Genomic DNA, 17014 nt, shown 5'->3' with positions numbered 1-17014 from the left:
ACACTGATAGGAGAGTATTATAGGCCACCTAATGGGGAGCGTGAGTTGGAAGAGCAAATGTGTAAGTAGACAGCAGATATTTGTAGCAAACACAAGGTGGTGATTGTGGGAGATTTTAATTTTCCACACGTAGACTGGGAAGCTCATTCTGTAAAAGGGATGGATAGTTTAGAGTTTGTGAAATGTGTGCAGGATAGTTTTTTGCAACAATACATAGAAGTACCGACCAGAGATGGGGAAGTGTTGGATCTCCTATTAGGGAATGCGATAGGTCAGCTGACAGATGTATGTGTTGGGGAGCATTTCAGTTCCAGTCATCACAATAGCATTAGCTTCAATATAATTATGGAGAAGAACAGGACAGGACCTAGAGATGAGATTTTTGATTGCAGAAAGGCTAACTTTGAGGAGATGCGAAGGTATTTAGAGAGAGTGGATTGGGTCAAGTTGTTTTATGGGAAGGATGTAACAGAGAAATGGAGGTCATTTAAGGGTGAAATTATGAGGGTACAGAATCTTTATGTTCCTGTTAGGTTGAAAGGAAAGCTTAAAGGTTGGAAAGCAACATGGTTTTCAAGGGATATTAGAAATTTGGTTCGGAAAAAGAGGGATGTCTACAATAGATATAGGCAGCATGGAGTAAAGGAATTGCTCGAGGAATATAAGGAATGTAAAAGGAATCACAAGAAAGCGATTAGAAATGCTAAAAGAAGATCCGAGGTTGGTTTGGCAGTTAAGGTGAAAGTAAATCCGAAAGGGTTCTACTGTTATATTAAAAGCAAAAGGATAGTAAGGGATAAAATTGGCCCCTTAGAGAATCGGAGTGGTCAGCTATGTGTGGAGCCGACGGAGATGGGAGAGATTTTGAACGATTTCTTCTCTTCGGTATTCACTAAGGAGAAGGATATTGAATTGTATAAGGTGTGGGAAACAAGTAAGGAAGTTATGGAACCTATGACAATTAAAGAGGTGGAAGTACTGGCGCTTTTAAGAAATTTAAAAGTGGATAAATCTCCGGGTCCTGACAGGATATTCCCCAGGACCTTGAGGGAAGTTTGTGTAGAGATAGCAGGAGCTCTGACGGAGATCTTTAAGATGTCATTAGAAACGGGCTTTGTGCCGGAAGATTGGCGTATTGCTCATGTGGTTCCATTGTTTAAAAAGGGTTCTAGAAGTAAGCCTAGCAATTATAGACCTGTCAGTTTGACATCAGTGGTGGGCAAATTAATGGAAAGTATTCTTAGAGATAGTATTAATAATTATCTGGATAGACAGGATCTGATTAGGTGTAGCCAGCATGGATTTCTGCGTGGAAGGTCATTTTTGACAAAACTTATTGAATTTTTTGAAGAGGTTAAGAGGAATGTTGATGAGTGTAAGGCAGTGGATGTGGACTTCAGCAAAAGCGTTTGACAATGTTCTACATGGAAGGTTAGTTAAGAAGTTTCAGTCGTTAGGTATTAAGGCTGGAGTAATAAATGGATTCAACAGTGGCTAGATGGGAGATGCCAGAGAGTAGTGATGGATAATTGTTTATCGTGATGCAGGCCGGTGACTAGCGGAGTGCCTCAGGGATTTGTTTTGGGCCCAATGTTGTTTGTAATATACATAAATGATCTGGATGATGGGGTGGTAATTTTGATTAGTAAGTATGCCGGTGATACTAAGGTAGGAGGTGTTGTGGATAATGAGGTGGGTTTTCAAAGCTTGCAGGGAGATTTATGCCGGTTAGAAGAATGGGCTGAACGTTGGCAGATGGAGATTAATGCTGAGAAGTGTGAGGTTCTATATTTTGGCAGGAATAATCCAAATAGAACATACAGGGTAAATGGTAGGGCATTGAGGAATGCAGAGGAGCAGAGAGATCTAGGAATAACGTTGCATAGTTCCCTGAAGGTGGAGTCTCATGTAGATAGGATGGCGAAGAAGGCCTTTGGGACGCTGGCGTTTATAAATCAAAGCATTGAGTACAGAAGTTGGGATGTAATGTTAAAATTGTACAAGGCATTGGTAAGGCCAAATTTGGAATATTGTGTGCAGTTCTGGTCACCAAATTATAGGAAAGATATCAATAAAGTAGAGAGAGTGCAGAGACGATTTACTAGGATGTTACCTGGATTTCAGCACTTAAGTTACAGAGAAAGGTTGAACAAGTTAGGTCTGAATTCATTGGAGCGTAGAAGGTTGAGGGGGTATTTGATCGAGGTATTTAAAATTTTGAGAGGGATAGACAGAGTTGACGTGAATAGGCTGTTTCCATTGAGAGTAGGTGAGATTCAAACGAGAGGACATGATTTGAGAGTTAGGAGGCAGAAGTTTAAGGGAAACACGCGGGGGTACTTCTTTACTCAGAGAGTGATAGCTGTGTGCAATGAGCTTCCTGTAGAAGTAGTAGAGGCCAATTCAGTTGTGTCATTTAAGGTAAAATTGGATATGTGTATGGACAGTAAAGGAGTGGGGGGTTATGTGCTGAGTGCGCGTAGGTGGGAATAGGTGAGATTAAGAGTTCGGCATGGACTAGGAGAGCCGAGATGGCCTATTTCCGTGCTGTGATTGTTATATCCTTATATGGTTAAAATGTTTTTTCCTCAACTCTGATCTAAATGGCCTTCCCCTTATTCTTGAACTGTGGCCTCTGGTTCTGAGCTCTCCCAGCATATGTAACAGGTTTCTTGCCTCTAGCGTGTCCAAACCCTTAATAATCTTATATGTGTCAATCAGATCCCCTCTCATCCTTGTAAATTCAAGTGTATACAAGACCAGTCGTTGCAATCTTTCAACATATGACAGACCCGCCCACCCCGGGAATCAACCTATTGAACCTATGCTGCTCTCCGTCAATAGCAAGAACGTCGTTCCTCAAATTTGGAGACCAACGCTGAACACAATACTCCAGTTAGGGTCTCCCCAGGGCCCTGTACAGCTGCACATAGACCTCTTTACTCCTATACTCAGCTCCCCTTGTTAAGAAGGCCAACATGCCATTAGATTTCTTTACTACCTGCTGTACCTGCATGTTTACTTTCAGTGACTGGTGAACAAGGACACCTAGATCCCGATGTACTTCCTCTTTTCCTAACTTGACAGCATTCAGACAGTAATCTGCTTTCCTGTTCTTGAAACCAAAGTGGATAACCTCACATTTACCCACATTAAATTGCATCTACTTTGCATCTGCCCACTCAACCAACCTGTCCAAATCACTCTCCATTCTCCTAACATCCTCCTCATATTTCACACTTCCACCCAGCTTTGTGTCATCTGCAAATTTGCTAATGTTACTTTTAATCCCTTCTTCTAAGTCATTAATGTATATTGTAAATTGGCGGTCCCAGCACCGAGCCTTGTTTTACCCCACTAATCACAGTCTGCCATTCTGAATAGGACCCGTTAATCCCTACTCTTTGTTGCCTGTCTGCCAACCAATTTTCTATTTGTCAGTACCCTAACCCCAATACCATGTGCTCTAATATTGCCCACTAATCTCCTACGTTGGACCTTATCAAAGGCTTTCTGAAAGTTCAGCTACAGTACATCCACTGGCTCCTTCTTTTCCATTTTCATAGTTACATTCTCAACAAATTCCAGAAGATTAGTCAAGCATAATTTCCCTTTCGTAAATCCATGCTGACTGGGACCGATCCTCTTTATTCTATACAAATGTTCCGTTATTTCATCTTTTATAATTGACTGCAGCATCTTCCCCACCACTGATGTCAGGCTAACTGGTCTATAATTTCCTGTTTTCTCTCTCCCTCCTTTCTTAAAAAGTGGGATAATATTAGCTATCCTCCAATCCTCAGGAACAGATCCTGAATCCATAGAACATTGGTAAATGATTACCAATGCGTCCACGATTTCTAGAGCCACCTCCGTAAGTACCCTGGGATGCAGACCATCAGGCCCTGGGAACTTATCAGCCTTCAATCCCATCAGTCTACACAACACCAATTTCTGCCTAATGTGAATTATCTTCAGCTCCTCCGTTACCTTAGGTCCTCTGGCCACTATTACATCTGGGAGATTGTCTGTGTCCTCCCTAGTGAAGACAAATCCAAAACACCTGTTCAACTCGTCTGCCATTTCCTTGTTCCCCATAATATATTCACCCGTTTCTGCCTTGAAGGGCCCAAATTTGTTCTTAAATTGTTTTTTTCCTCTTCACACACCTAAATAAGCTTTTACTATCCTCATTTATATTCTTGGCTACCTTACCTTCATACCTCATCTTTTCTCCCCGTATTGCCGTTTTAGTAATCTTCGGTTGCCCTTTAAACGTTCCCCAATCCTCTGTCTTCCCGGTCATCTTTGCTATGTTATACTTCTTCTCCTTTATTTTCATACTGTCCTTGACTTCCCTTGTCAGCCACGGTCTCCCCTATCCCCCTTAGAAACTTTCTTCCTCTTTGGAATGAACTGATCCTGCACCTTCTTTACTATTCCCAGAAATGTCTGCCGTTGTTGTTCCACTTTCATCTCTGCTAGGGTAGCCTTCCAGTCAACTTTGGCTAGCGCCTCCCTCATGGTTCCATAGTCCCCTTTGTTCAGTTGTAATACTGACACTTCCGATTTTCAGTTCTCCCTCTCAAATTGTAGATTCATACTTATGGTCACTAGCTCCTAATGGTTCTTTTACCTCGAGTTCCCTGATAAAATCCTGTTCATTATACAACACTAGATCCAGAATTGCCTTCTCCCTGGTAGGCTGCAGTACAAGCTGCTCTAAGACTCCATCTCGGAGGCACTCCCTTTCTTGGGGTCCAGTACCAACCTGATTTTTCCAGTCTACCTGCATATTGAAATCCTCCATTACAACCGTAGTATTACCTTTGCAACATGCTAATTTTAACTCTTGATTCAACTTGCACTCTGTAGGTTTCTACTTCGGGACCTGTTGATAACTCCCATTAGAGTCTTTTTGTCATTACAATTCCTCAGTTCTATCCATACTGACGCTACATCTCTTGATTCTATGTCACGCCTCGCAAGGGACTGAATTTCATTCCTCAACAGCAAAGGCAACCCACCCCGTCTACCCACCTGTCTGCCCTTTCGATAGGACATATAATCTTGAATATTCATTTCCCAGTTCTGGTCATTTTGCAGCTATGTCTGCTATTTCTACAACATCATACTTACCAACTTCCAACTGAGCTTTAAGCTTATCCACTTTATTTCTCATACTTCGTGCATTCATATATAATACTTTCAATCCATTAGCCCGCTCGCTTCTCACATCAGTCCCTATTGCACTTGGCCATACTCTTTCCTCATACGATCCCTTCTTGAGCTTTCTGCCCCTTTAAATCTGTTGTCTATCTTAACTTTTCTTATTCTGTCTTTCCCTTTGACTCCATCCTTATATTTCCCGTTCGTCTCCTCCACGCCCCCCCCCCATTTATTAGTTCAAACACAACCATGTAGCAGTGGCAAACCTGCCTGCGAAAATGTTTGTCCCCCGACTGTTAAAGCGCAACCCGTCCAATTTTGTACAATTCATCCTTACCCCAAAACAGATCCCAGTGGTCTAAGAATCTAAAACCCTGCTTGCCACACCAGCTCTCAGCCACACATTCAGATCCCATATCTCCCCGTTCCTGCCCTCACCAGCACGAGGAACTGGAAGCAAACCGGAGATAACCACCCTGGAGGTCCTGCTTTTCAGCCTTCTTCCGAGTTCTCTGAAGTCACGCTGAAGAATTTCTTTCCTCTTTTTCCCGATGTCATTTGTGCCGACATGCACTACCACATCCGTCTGTTCACGTTCACCCTGGAGGATTCCCTGCAATCGGTCCGTGACGTCCTGGATCCTGGCTCCAGGGAGGCAACATACCATCCTTAAATCCCGCCTGTTGCTGCAGAAACCCCTTTCTGTACCTCTCACAATGGAGTCCCCTACTACCACGGCTCTGCCTGTCGTCTGTCTCATCTGCTTTGCTCAGTGCCAATTGTTGACTCGCAGACCTGTCCGCATCTCAGAATGGCAGTATCTTCTGTCCCGACAGCTTCCAAGAGGGTGAACCTGCATTCAAGAGACACATCCCCCGGGGTCTCCAGTACTTCAAGCATCCATCCCTTTCTCATCGTCGCTCCACTTCTCTCCTCCAGTATCTTCGGTGTAGCAATCTCACTGGAGGTCCTGTCCAGCAAACTTGCGTTTACCCGGATGATCCTGAGGTCATCCAGTTGCCTCTCCAATGCCACAACACTGTCCTTCAGGAGCCGAACCTGGACACACACAGTTGTAGCAGCCGGTTGCACCATCAGTGTCCCTGACCTCCCACATCAGGCAACCATCACACTGAATTAGTTTACCTGTCATCTCTTCACCGCCTCTTACCCTCTCCAACTGAGGTGTAGTCTCCTCCCTCAGCCTCCTCGCCGAGGACTCTCGAGCCAAAGACTCGCACTTCCCTCGATAGGGCCGCTCCCCTCGACAGGGCCACTTCCCTCGACAGGTCCACTTCCCTCGACATGGCCACTTCCCTCGACAAGGCAGCTTCCCTCGACAGGGTCGCTTCCCTCGTCAAGGCCGCTCCCCTCGACAGGGCCGCTCCCCTCGATAGAGTCGCTCCCCTCGACAAGGCCACTTTCCTCGACAAGGCCGCTCCCCTCGACAGGGCCACTTTCCTCGACAAGGCCGCTCCCCTCGACAAGGCCGCTTCCCTTGATAAGGCCGCTTCCCTCGACTGGGTCGCTTCCCTCGTCAAGGCCGCTCCCCTCGACAGGGCCACTTCCCACGAGAGGGCCGCTCCGCTCGACAAGGCCGCTTCCCTCGACAGGGTCGCTTCCCTCGTCAAGGCCGCTCCCCTCGACAGGGCCGCTCCCCTCGATAGAGTCGCTCCCCTCGACAGGGCCGCTTCCCTCGACAGGGCCGCTTCCCTCGACAAGGCCGCTTCCCTCGACAGGGCCGCTCCCCTCGACAGGGCCACTTCCCTCGACAGGGCCGCTTCCCTCGACAGGGTCGCTTCCCTCGACAGGGCCGCTCCCCTCGACAGGGCCGCTTCCCTCGACAGGGTCGCTTCCCTCGACAAGGCCGCTTCCCTCGACAAGGGCACTTCCCTCGATAGGGTCGCTCCCTTCGGCAAGGCCGCTCCCCTCGACAGGGCCACTTCCCTCGACAAGGCCGCTTCCCTTGACCAGGCCACTTCCCTCGACAAGGCCGCTTCCCTCGACAGGGCCGCTCCCCTCGACAGGGCCACTTCCCTCGACAGGGCCACTTCCCTCGACAGGGCCACTTCCTCGACAAGGCCGCTCCCCTCTACAGGGCCGCTTCCCTCGAAAAACTCAGTATCCTTTCATGTCTTGACTAATAGAGAATCTATCAACCTCTTCTTTAAAAGCACCCAAATACTTGATCTTCACTGCCACCTGCGGCAAAGAGTTGTACACGTTCTAGGACTGAAGGAAATGAAGTGTTGCGACAAATGCTTCAAAGGGGTTTGTTCTCCGCATCGGGCTGCACGACAATATATTCGAGGGTAAGTTCACCATTGCAGCTTGCAATAGAAAGAGAAGTCAATGACCTGTTACTGCAGTTCATGGTAGTTCCACGTTTCCGCAATCACTACGGCACGAAGATCAGACCAAAAGTTACTTCAGAAGATATGAGACCATGAAATGTGTAAACAATGACGGAATGTGAGTGGCTTTGAAGAGCTGAGCTGCTGAAAGCAAATTACCAGACCTGGATCGATTGCGACTGGGTCTGATACAGGTTTACCTGGTACTCTGGGCACATTCACTTTCGCTCCAAATATTTCCTACATTCCTTTGTGAAGATATATAATGTCTAACTGACCAGAGTTTGAGTAAATGAGACTCACCAAACTTTCTCCTGACTGAATCAGTGGAATCTCCGAGTCAGATGGGTTCTCTCCAGTCGGTGCTCTCAATCCTCGGGCTGGTTCACTTGTTGCTGTTCCCACGTCTTCAGTCGCGCTCTGCTTCCAGTTGTGTGCATTTCTTCCAATAAATGTCTCACTGCAGGTCTAACTTGAACATGAAAGATAACGAAGTACGTTAACAATACCAAGTAAAACAAAACATTTCTGTTCAATGTTCCTAAAGTCATAAACTCACAGAAATTTAAATGTTGAATACAAATATCTCAATCTCAGTGAACAAATCAGTAATTGTCCCTCACACATCAGAAAACCTGATGTGGGTAAGAATAAGTCATAATTCAGTCATTGTAAGACAAAAGATACAGAAGCAGAATTAGTCCATTCGCTCCATCTTGTCTGCAACACCATTCATCAAGGTTGAAGATTACACTCCTCCCCCACCCCGCAATGCTCCATTTCTTTCTGCTTTCCTACTGTAACAGCAAACCTAGTTATCAATCAAGAATATATCAAACTCGGCAATGAATATACCCAATAATAGCCCCCACCCACATGTGGCATCAAATTGAACTGATCAACCAAGCCTTGGCCGGGAAAAAAGAACCTTTCATCTCAGTTTTAAAGGAAAGTTTATTTATTCTCATCGTGTGCTCAGATCCAACAAAGGAAACTCACCACACACGTCTAATCTGTCAAGACCAATCTTCTGAATGACAGTGAGTGCTGGCCCAGACCCATCAAAGGAAAGTCACCACACACGTCTAATCTGTCAAGACCAATCTTCTGAATGACAGTGACTGCAGGCCCAGACCCACCAAAGGAAACTCACCACACACGTCTAATCTGTCAAGACCAATCTTCTGAATGACAGTGAGTGCAGGCTCAGACCCACCAAAGGAAACTCACCACACACGTCTAATCTGTCAAGACCAATCTTCTGAATGACAGTGACTGCAGGCCCAGACCCACCAAAGGAAACTCACCACACACGTCTAATCTGTCAAGACCAATCTTCTGAATGACAGTGAGTGCAGGCCCAGACCCACCAAAGGAAACTCACCACACACGTCTAATCTGTCAAAACCAATCTTCTGAATGACAGTGAGTGCAGGCCCAGACCCACCAAAGGAAACTCATCACACACGTCTAATCTGTCAAGACCAATCTTCTGAATGACAGTGAGTGCAGGCCCAGACCCACCAAAGGAAACTCACCACACACGTCTAATCTGTCAAGACCAATCTTCTGAATGACAGTGAGTGCAGGCCCAGATCCACCAAAGGAAACTCACCACACACGTCTAATCTGTCAAGACCAATCTTCTGAATGACAGTGAGTGCAGGCCCAGACCCACCAAAGGAAACTCACCACACACGTCTAATCTGTCAAGACCAATCTTCTGAATGACAGTGAGTGCAGGCCCAGATCCACCAAAGGAAACTCACCACACACGTCTAATCTGTCAAGACCAATCTTCTGAATGACAGTGAGTGCAGGCCCAGACCCACCAAAGGAAACTCACCACACACGTCTAATCTGTCAAGACCAATCTTCTGAATGACAGTGAGTGCAGGCCCAGACCCACCAAAGGAAACTCACCACACACGTCTAATCTGTCAAGACCAATCTTCTGAATGACAGTGAGTGCTGGCTCAGACCCACCAAAGGAAACTCACCACACACGTCTAAGCTGTCAAGACCAATCTTCTGAATGACAGTGAGTGCAGGCCCAGACCCACCAAAGGAAACTCACCACACACGTCTAATCTGTCAAGACCAATCTTCTGAATGACAGTGACTGCAGGCCCAGACCCACCAAAGGAAACTCACCACACACGTCTAATCTGTCAAGACCAATCTTCTGAATGACAGTGAGTGCAGGCTCAGATCCACCAAAGGAAACTCACCACACACGTCTAATCTGTCAAGACCAATCTTTTGAATTACAGTCAGTGCAGGCTCAGACCCACCAAAGGAAACTCATCACACACGTCTAATCTGTCAAGACCAATCTTCTGAATGACAGTGAGTGCTGGCTCAGACCCACCAAAGGAAACTCACCACACACGTCTAAGCTGTCAAGACCAATCTTCTGAATGACAGTGAGTGCAGGCCCAGACCCACCAAAGGAAACTCACCACACACGTCTAATCTGTCAAGACCAATCTTCTGAATGACAGTGAGTGCAGGCCCAGACCCACCAAAGGAAACTCACCACACACGTCTAATCTGTCAAGACCAATCTTCTGAATGACAGTGAGTGCTGGCTCAGACCCACCAAAGGAAACTCACCACACACGTCTAAGCTGTCAAGACCAATCTTCTGAATGACAGTGAGTGCAGGCCCAGACCCACCAAAGGAAACTCACCACACACGTCTAATCTGTCAAGACCAATCTTCTGAATGACAGTGAGTGCAGGCCCAGACCCACCAAAGGAAACTCACCACACACGTCTAATCTGTCAAGACCAATCTTCTGAATTACAGTCAGTGCAGGCTCAGATCGACCAAAGGAAACTCACCACACACGTCTAATCTGTCAAGACCAATCTTCTGAATGACAGTGATTGCAGGCCCAGACCCATCAAACAAGTCGTTCAATCCAGTAATCATTGTTGTGAACTTGCTCTGAATCCTCTACAGTGTCAGAACATCCTTGTTTAGATAAAGGCTATGACATCTCCTCATTGCAGATGTGTAGATAGAATGATCTGAGTTTCTCTGTAATCCTATTTTCCGAGGAATTTTCAAGGCTTTCCTAAATCCCCCTTTAGCACTTTAAAATCATCAAGGGCACAGTTTCATTCGTGCTTCCTAAGCTTTGCATTTATCTCTTGGCTAAATTTGTCAGCTCTCTCGACATCCAAAGTTCCCCTACCTATCATCCTTGCCCTTTCGTCTTCCTGGAAAGTACATGCCCTGTATTCCGTGCAGTTGGTCCTTAAATACCCTCCACATCTGGACTTGCCAACATTCAAAACAGCCGTTTCCTATTAACTTTCCCTAATTCCTGTCTAATAATTTCGTAATTTGCACAGCTCCAATTCATTACTCCTCGGCAAAGTCCAGAACTTTTCTCCAAAGCAATGGTAAAACTTAAATTGTGTGGTGATTGTACACCAGTTGAATGTAAATCGGCCAATCGTGAGGCAGCAGCTCTGTTAGTTTAATAAACGAATGAAGACATGGCCAAGAGGGCCATATTGTTCAGATCAGACGCAGAACTGGGAACAAATGTGATTTTAGTGGCATTAAGCATGGAATGACTGCTGGTGTCAGACCGTGTAGTCTGAAACTGCTGAACTGCAGAGATTTTCACACACAGCAGTCTCAGTTTAAAGAGAATGGAGAGAAAAAATGAAACATCCAGCGATGGCAGTTCTGTAGGAGACAATGTCTCGATAATGAGAGAGACCAGAGGAGGTTGGGCAGACTGATTCAATCTGAAAAAATGAAACATCCAGCGATGGCAGTTCTGTAGGGGACAATGCCTCGATAACGAGAGAGACCTGAGGAGGATGGGCAGACTGATTCCATGTGAAAAAATGAAACATCCAGCGATGGCAGTTCTGTAGGAGACAATGCCTCGATAATGAGAGAGACCAGAGGAGGATGGGCAGACTGATTCAATGTGAAAAAATGAAACATCCAGCGATGGCAGTTCTGTAGGAGACAATGCCTCGATAATGAGAGAGACCAGAGGAGGATGGGCAGACTGATTCAATGTGAAAAAATGAAACATCCAGCGATGGCAGTTCTGTAGGAGACAATGCCTGGACAATGAGAGAGACCAGAGGAGGATGGGCAGACTGATTCAATGTGAAAAAATGAAACATCCAGCGATGGCAGTTCTGTAGGAGACAATGCCTGGACAATGAGAGAGACCAGAGGAGGATGGGCAGACTGATTCAATGTGAAAAAATGAATCATCCAGCGATGGCAGTTCTGTAGGAGACAATGCCTCGATAACGAGAGAGACCAGAGGAGGATGGGCAGACTGATTCAATGTGAAAAAATGAAACATCCCGCGATGGCAGTTCTGTCGGAGACAATGTCTCGATAATGGGAGAGACCAGAGGAGGATGGGCAGACTGATTCAATTTGAAAAAATGAAACATCCAGCGATGGCAGTTCTGTAGGAGACAATGCCTCGACAATGAGAGAGACCAGAGGAGGATGGGCAAACTGATTCAATGTGAAAAAATGAAACATCCAGCGATGGCAGTTCTGTAGGAGACAATGCCTCGATAATGAGAGAGACCAGAGGAGGATGGGCAGACTGATTCAATGTGAAAAAATGAAACATCCCGCGATGGCAGTTCTGTCGGAGACAATGCCTCGATAATGAGAGAGACCAGAGGAGGATTGGCAGACTGATTCAATGTGAAAAAATGAAACATCCAGCGATGGCAGTTCTGTAGGAGACAATGCCTCGATAACGAGAGAGACCAGAGGAGGATGGGCGGACTGATTCAATGTAAAAAAATGAAACATCCAGCGATGGCCGTTCTGTAGGAGACAATGCCTCGATAATGAGAGAGACCAGAGGAGGATGGGCGAACTGATTCAATGTAAAAAAATGAAACATCCCGCGATGGCAGTTCTGTAGGGGACAATGCCTCGATAACGAGAGAGACCAGAGGAGGATGGGCGAACTGATTCAATGTAAAAAAATGAAACATCCCGCGATGGCAGTTCTGTAGGGGACAATGCCTCGATAATGAGAGAGACTAGAGGAGGATGTGCAGACTGATTCAAATTGAAAAGAAGGCGACAGTAACTCAAATAACCACAGGATACAATGTGCAGAAGAGCACCACTGAACGGGTAACCTGTCGAACATTGACCATTGACGTCGATGGGATACAACAGCAGAACATAAATTCTGTGGCCACGTTAGTCGGTACAGGCGATACACAGTACAGTGCCCACTGTGTCGACTTCGGTCACTTAAACAGACAGTGAGATTCAGGAAGTGTTATTTTAAATATCCCTGCCAGCTGTACCCAGTCTTTGATAAAAAAGAACACATATTGAAAAACAAAACACACACACACACACACACACACACACACACACACACACACACACACACACACACACACACACACACACACACACACACACACACACACACACACACACACACACACACACACACACCACACACACATATCCGTAACACAGCACAATTTCTAATGCCGGTAATGAACTGGTAGCAGTGTGCGTATTAAAACACATCTCATTGCCCATTCAGCACAGTCTCTGTCCTTACCTTGTGCTGAGCTTGATTCCGTTTCCAGCGAGTCTGAACACCTGAGGTTTATGGTTCCGAACAGTAAGCAAACACAATGTTCCGATAAACCTGGGCTTCACATTAATCAGAAAGTCACGCCACTCCCTGTTCTCACAGCGCTTCTATTGTCCAACACAAAGCACATTGAAGCAACTATTTCCAGAATTTCCAAATGTTTGAGCCAGATTTACCGCTTCAGTGTCCGGGACCGATGATTACATTTCTCTCCAAATGTTTAATCTGCGCCAGAGAGGAATCACAACTCACAACCTGGTTCCGACCGGTTGGTGTTGTCTCTTTGATTTATTATTCATCTTGGGACCGGTTCATTTTTGGATTATAAACTCCAGCGACAACTCAAAACAAAGTTGTTTGTGGTTATATTGAACAGAGACAGCAGAAATAAAGGCGCGTATCTCCACACCCTACTCCCCAGCGCTTGCATTGAACCACAGAAATACTAATTCAAACAGCTAGTGCCAATCATGCCTTTTTGGTGATTTTTGATCAGTATATCCTGGTTCCTACCTTTCAGAGCGGCCGCAGATCCTCTTCTTACACTGGCCATTGCAAGACTGAGCTAATGGCTCTGCAGGTAAATGAACACACTCCGGTTAAAAATTAATCTGCTCCGAGTGAAAATCATTAAGTAGACCCGGGATTTTATCAGTGGATCTCTCCGTGACCTGTTCCTTGGTACAGGGCTTTTTCTGTGTCACACGCCCTTTTTGTTTTACAAACAGGACAGCTCGGACAATTTACCGATGTTACGTTGCTGCCAGTAATAAACGAGACTGCCGCCATTAACCCTCCCATCAGCGCATCAGAACAAACGCCGTGACCTGCAGCTCAGTGAGTTATCAGGTCGCAGGTTCAGTTGCATGCGCCATTATGCATGTCAGAATAGACAATGTCTGTCTCATGTTTCGGAAGGAAGTTCAGTCAAGTCAGGGGGGAATTCTAAGGGATAGATTTCATTCGCTTCTGGAAAAGACAGGGGAAGACACAAAAACAGACAGAGACAGAGAGCGACAGAGAGAAACAGCCGGGCAGAAATACACACACACACACACACACACACACACAGACAAACAGACAGAGATACAGACGGAGAGGGGGAAATATACAAATAGAAAGGGATAGTAGGAGAATGGCAGACAGGCAGACACTGACGGGAACTTGTGACCCTCAGATAGAGACCGTAAGAGACTCCGGAGCCTCTCATTCATCCCAGGACGGGCGGTCGAGTTGAACTGGGTGCTTTGTACGGGGCTGAGTGGGGGAGGGGCAGGACGTGGGTAGATGCTTCCGAAGAGTAGGAAAGCATTTGGCGGGAAGCGGTGGCGGGGCCAAGAGAGATGAGGAGGGGGACTGGAAAACTGGGATCCCTAACCTGAGATGTCAGGAAGTTCATGGGACAAGTTGCCTCCCTCAGCTTCTCACCATTAATTCTGTCATCTTATCTGCTGCAACCGAATGAAGCTGATTCACCTGTCAGTGGGGAACCCCATTCTCAAACGCCCCCAACTTCCCCAGAGGGGGAATCCGAATCTGTTTATCCGATTAGGCCTCTTAACTTTAATCGGAATCGTTTATACACACTTAAAATTGTTTTCCAGGGGCCATACTTGGATTTATTGTATAGCTCCGGATTACTGGTCTTGAAGGCCACAGGTCTAGCCCTCAGCAGACGGCCAATGTCCTGGTCCATCCACGGCATTTGATTTGGTCAGTGTCCGGCAAGATCTCCAAGGCAGACACTAATCTACACAGGTCTTCGTGTAGTCGGTGACAACTGTGGCCTTCTTGGTCCTCACCACTGGTGCTGTGGTCTTTAGTCTCTGCCCATATGCCGGGAATAGAAGTCCAGCCAAGTGACAGACTTTCAAAAGTGTGGGTCTAGATGGTACTGCAAGCGTTCTTGAATAAGGGACAATGGTAACGTGCGTTGCCTCCTCTGGGTTCACGAGCGATACTTTGTTGGTAACTGTTCAGAGACTTCGTCAAGCTGACCTGACAGCACACACCACCCCTACCCCAACCCCTACCCTCCCCCCACACACACACACATTGAGAGGCAAAGCATTAGGTTGTGGTGTTTCGAACCTGCAGATAATAGAGCTTAGCTCCTTCAGTGCCTGGTTAATGTTCGCTTGAGTTCGAATGTACACCACTGCTAGAAAAAAAACTGATAAAATGGATTGCATTTGACTGATAGGTGTTCTAGTTCAAGTGGATAGGAAAGACACAGAACTGATACGTCTGTGCATCAAGACAGGTTAATCACAAAGCATTTGACAAGGTTCCACACGGAAGTTAGTTAAGAAGGTTCAATCGTTAGGTATTAATATTGAATTAGTTAAATGGATTCAGCAGTGGATGGATGAGAGATGCCAGAGAGTAGTGGTGGATAATTGTTTGTCAGGTTGGAGGCCGTTGACCAGTGGTGTGCCTCAGGGATCTGTACTGGGTCCAATGTTGTTTGTCATATACATTAATGATCTGGATGATGGGCTGGTAAATTTGATTAGTAAATATGCAGATGATACTAAGATAGGTGGCGTTGTGGATAATGAAGTAGGTTTTCAAAGCTTGCAGAGAGATTTAGGCCAGTTAGAAGAGTGAGCAGAAAGATGGTAGATGGAGTTTAATGCTGATAAGTTTGAGGTGCTGCATTTTGGTAGGGCAATGAGGAATGCAGTAGAACAGTGTGATCGAGGAATAATGGTGCATAGTGCCCTGAAGGTGGAATCTCAAATGGATAGGGTGGTGAAGAAAGCTTTTGGTATGCTTGTCTTTATAAATCAGAGCATTGAGTATAGGAGTTGGCATGTAATGTTAAAATTGCACAAGGCATTGGTAAGGCCATATTTGGAGTATTGTGCACAGTTCTGGTCACCGAATTTTAGGAAAGATGTCAACAAAATAGAGAGAGTACAGAAGAGATTTACTATAATGTTACCTTCGTTTCAGCAGCTATGTCACAGAGAAAGGTTGAACAACTTAGGTCTTTTTTCTTTGGAGCGTAGAAGTTTGAGGGGAAACTTGATAAAGGCATTTAAAATTATGAGGAGGACAGATAGAGTTGACGTGGATAGTTTTTTTTTCCATTGGGAGTAGGGAAGATGCAAACAAGAGGACATGAGTTGAGAGTTAGGGGGCAAAAGTTTAAGGGTGACACGAGGGGGAACTTTTTACTGAGAGATTGTTAGCTGTGTGGAACGTGCTTCCAGCAGAAGTGGTAGAGGCAGTTTCGATATTGTCATTTAAAGTAAAATTGGATAGATATATGGACAGGAAAGGAATGGAGGGTTATGGACTGAGTGCAGATCGGTGGAATTAGGTGAGAGTAATCCTTCGGCATGGACTAGATGGACAGAGACGACCTGTTTCCGTGCTGTAATTGTTATATATTTATATGGTTATACGATAAAACGTCGATTCAGAGGTAAATTGGCATTAGGATAAAATGGTGTGCACTTGAATTAGGAATTTGAAATTGGTATTTTTTAAGTTGTAGGTTTCCATTAGCAAACATGTTTTGAAGTCATTGTAGCATTTGCACTGTAATATGTAAATTACAGGTCAGTTTAGACCACGTGGCGGTGCAGTCAATTGCTCAGCGATTTGCTGACGTCGTCAGCCCTAATTCCATAACTTATTCAGCTGCCGCTGCGTGGTCAGATTGAATCGATTATTTCACTCTATAACTACAGAGTCCCAATAAAATTATAAATTGTAACAAAATTTCGGCCCTCCTTGCGGAACACGGGTGCCCGCTGTCTTCCAGCCAGAATTCACTCTGTCTACTACATCATCCAATTCCACATCACCGCAGCTGGGTTTCTCTAGATCCCATGCTTCCTGACT

At 45.7% G+C, this 17014-nt stretch overlaps 1 protein-coding gene across 1 annotated transcript in view; it reads right to left on the bottom strand.

Annotated features, from left to right (window-relative positions):
• The window catches only part of LOC132388391 (NACHT, LRR and PYD domains-containing protein 12-like), a 29068-nt gene extending 23886 nt beyond the window's left edge, over positions 1 to 5182 (bottom strand). Inside the window, exon 1 of the mRNA XM_059960741.1 lies at positions 5140 to 5182. Coding sequence (XP_059816724.1) covers positions 5140 to 5182 — 43 coding nt within the window. The remainder of the gene's footprint in view (positions 1 to 5139) is intronic.
• Between the last annotated feature and the right edge of the window lie 11832 nt (positions 5183 to 17014).

The sequence above is a fragment of the Hypanus sabinus genome, unplaced genomic scaffold, assembly GCF_030144855.1.
Source record: "Hypanus sabinus isolate sHypSab1 unplaced genomic scaffold, sHypSab1.hap1 scaffold_315, whole genome shotgun sequence".
Lineage (NCBI taxonomy): Eukaryota > Metazoa > Chordata > Chondrichthyes > Myliobatiformes > Dasyatidae > Hypanus > Hypanus sabinus.
Note: the sequence above shows the minus strand (reverse complement) of the source record. Positions and strands in the feature narration are given on the sequence as shown.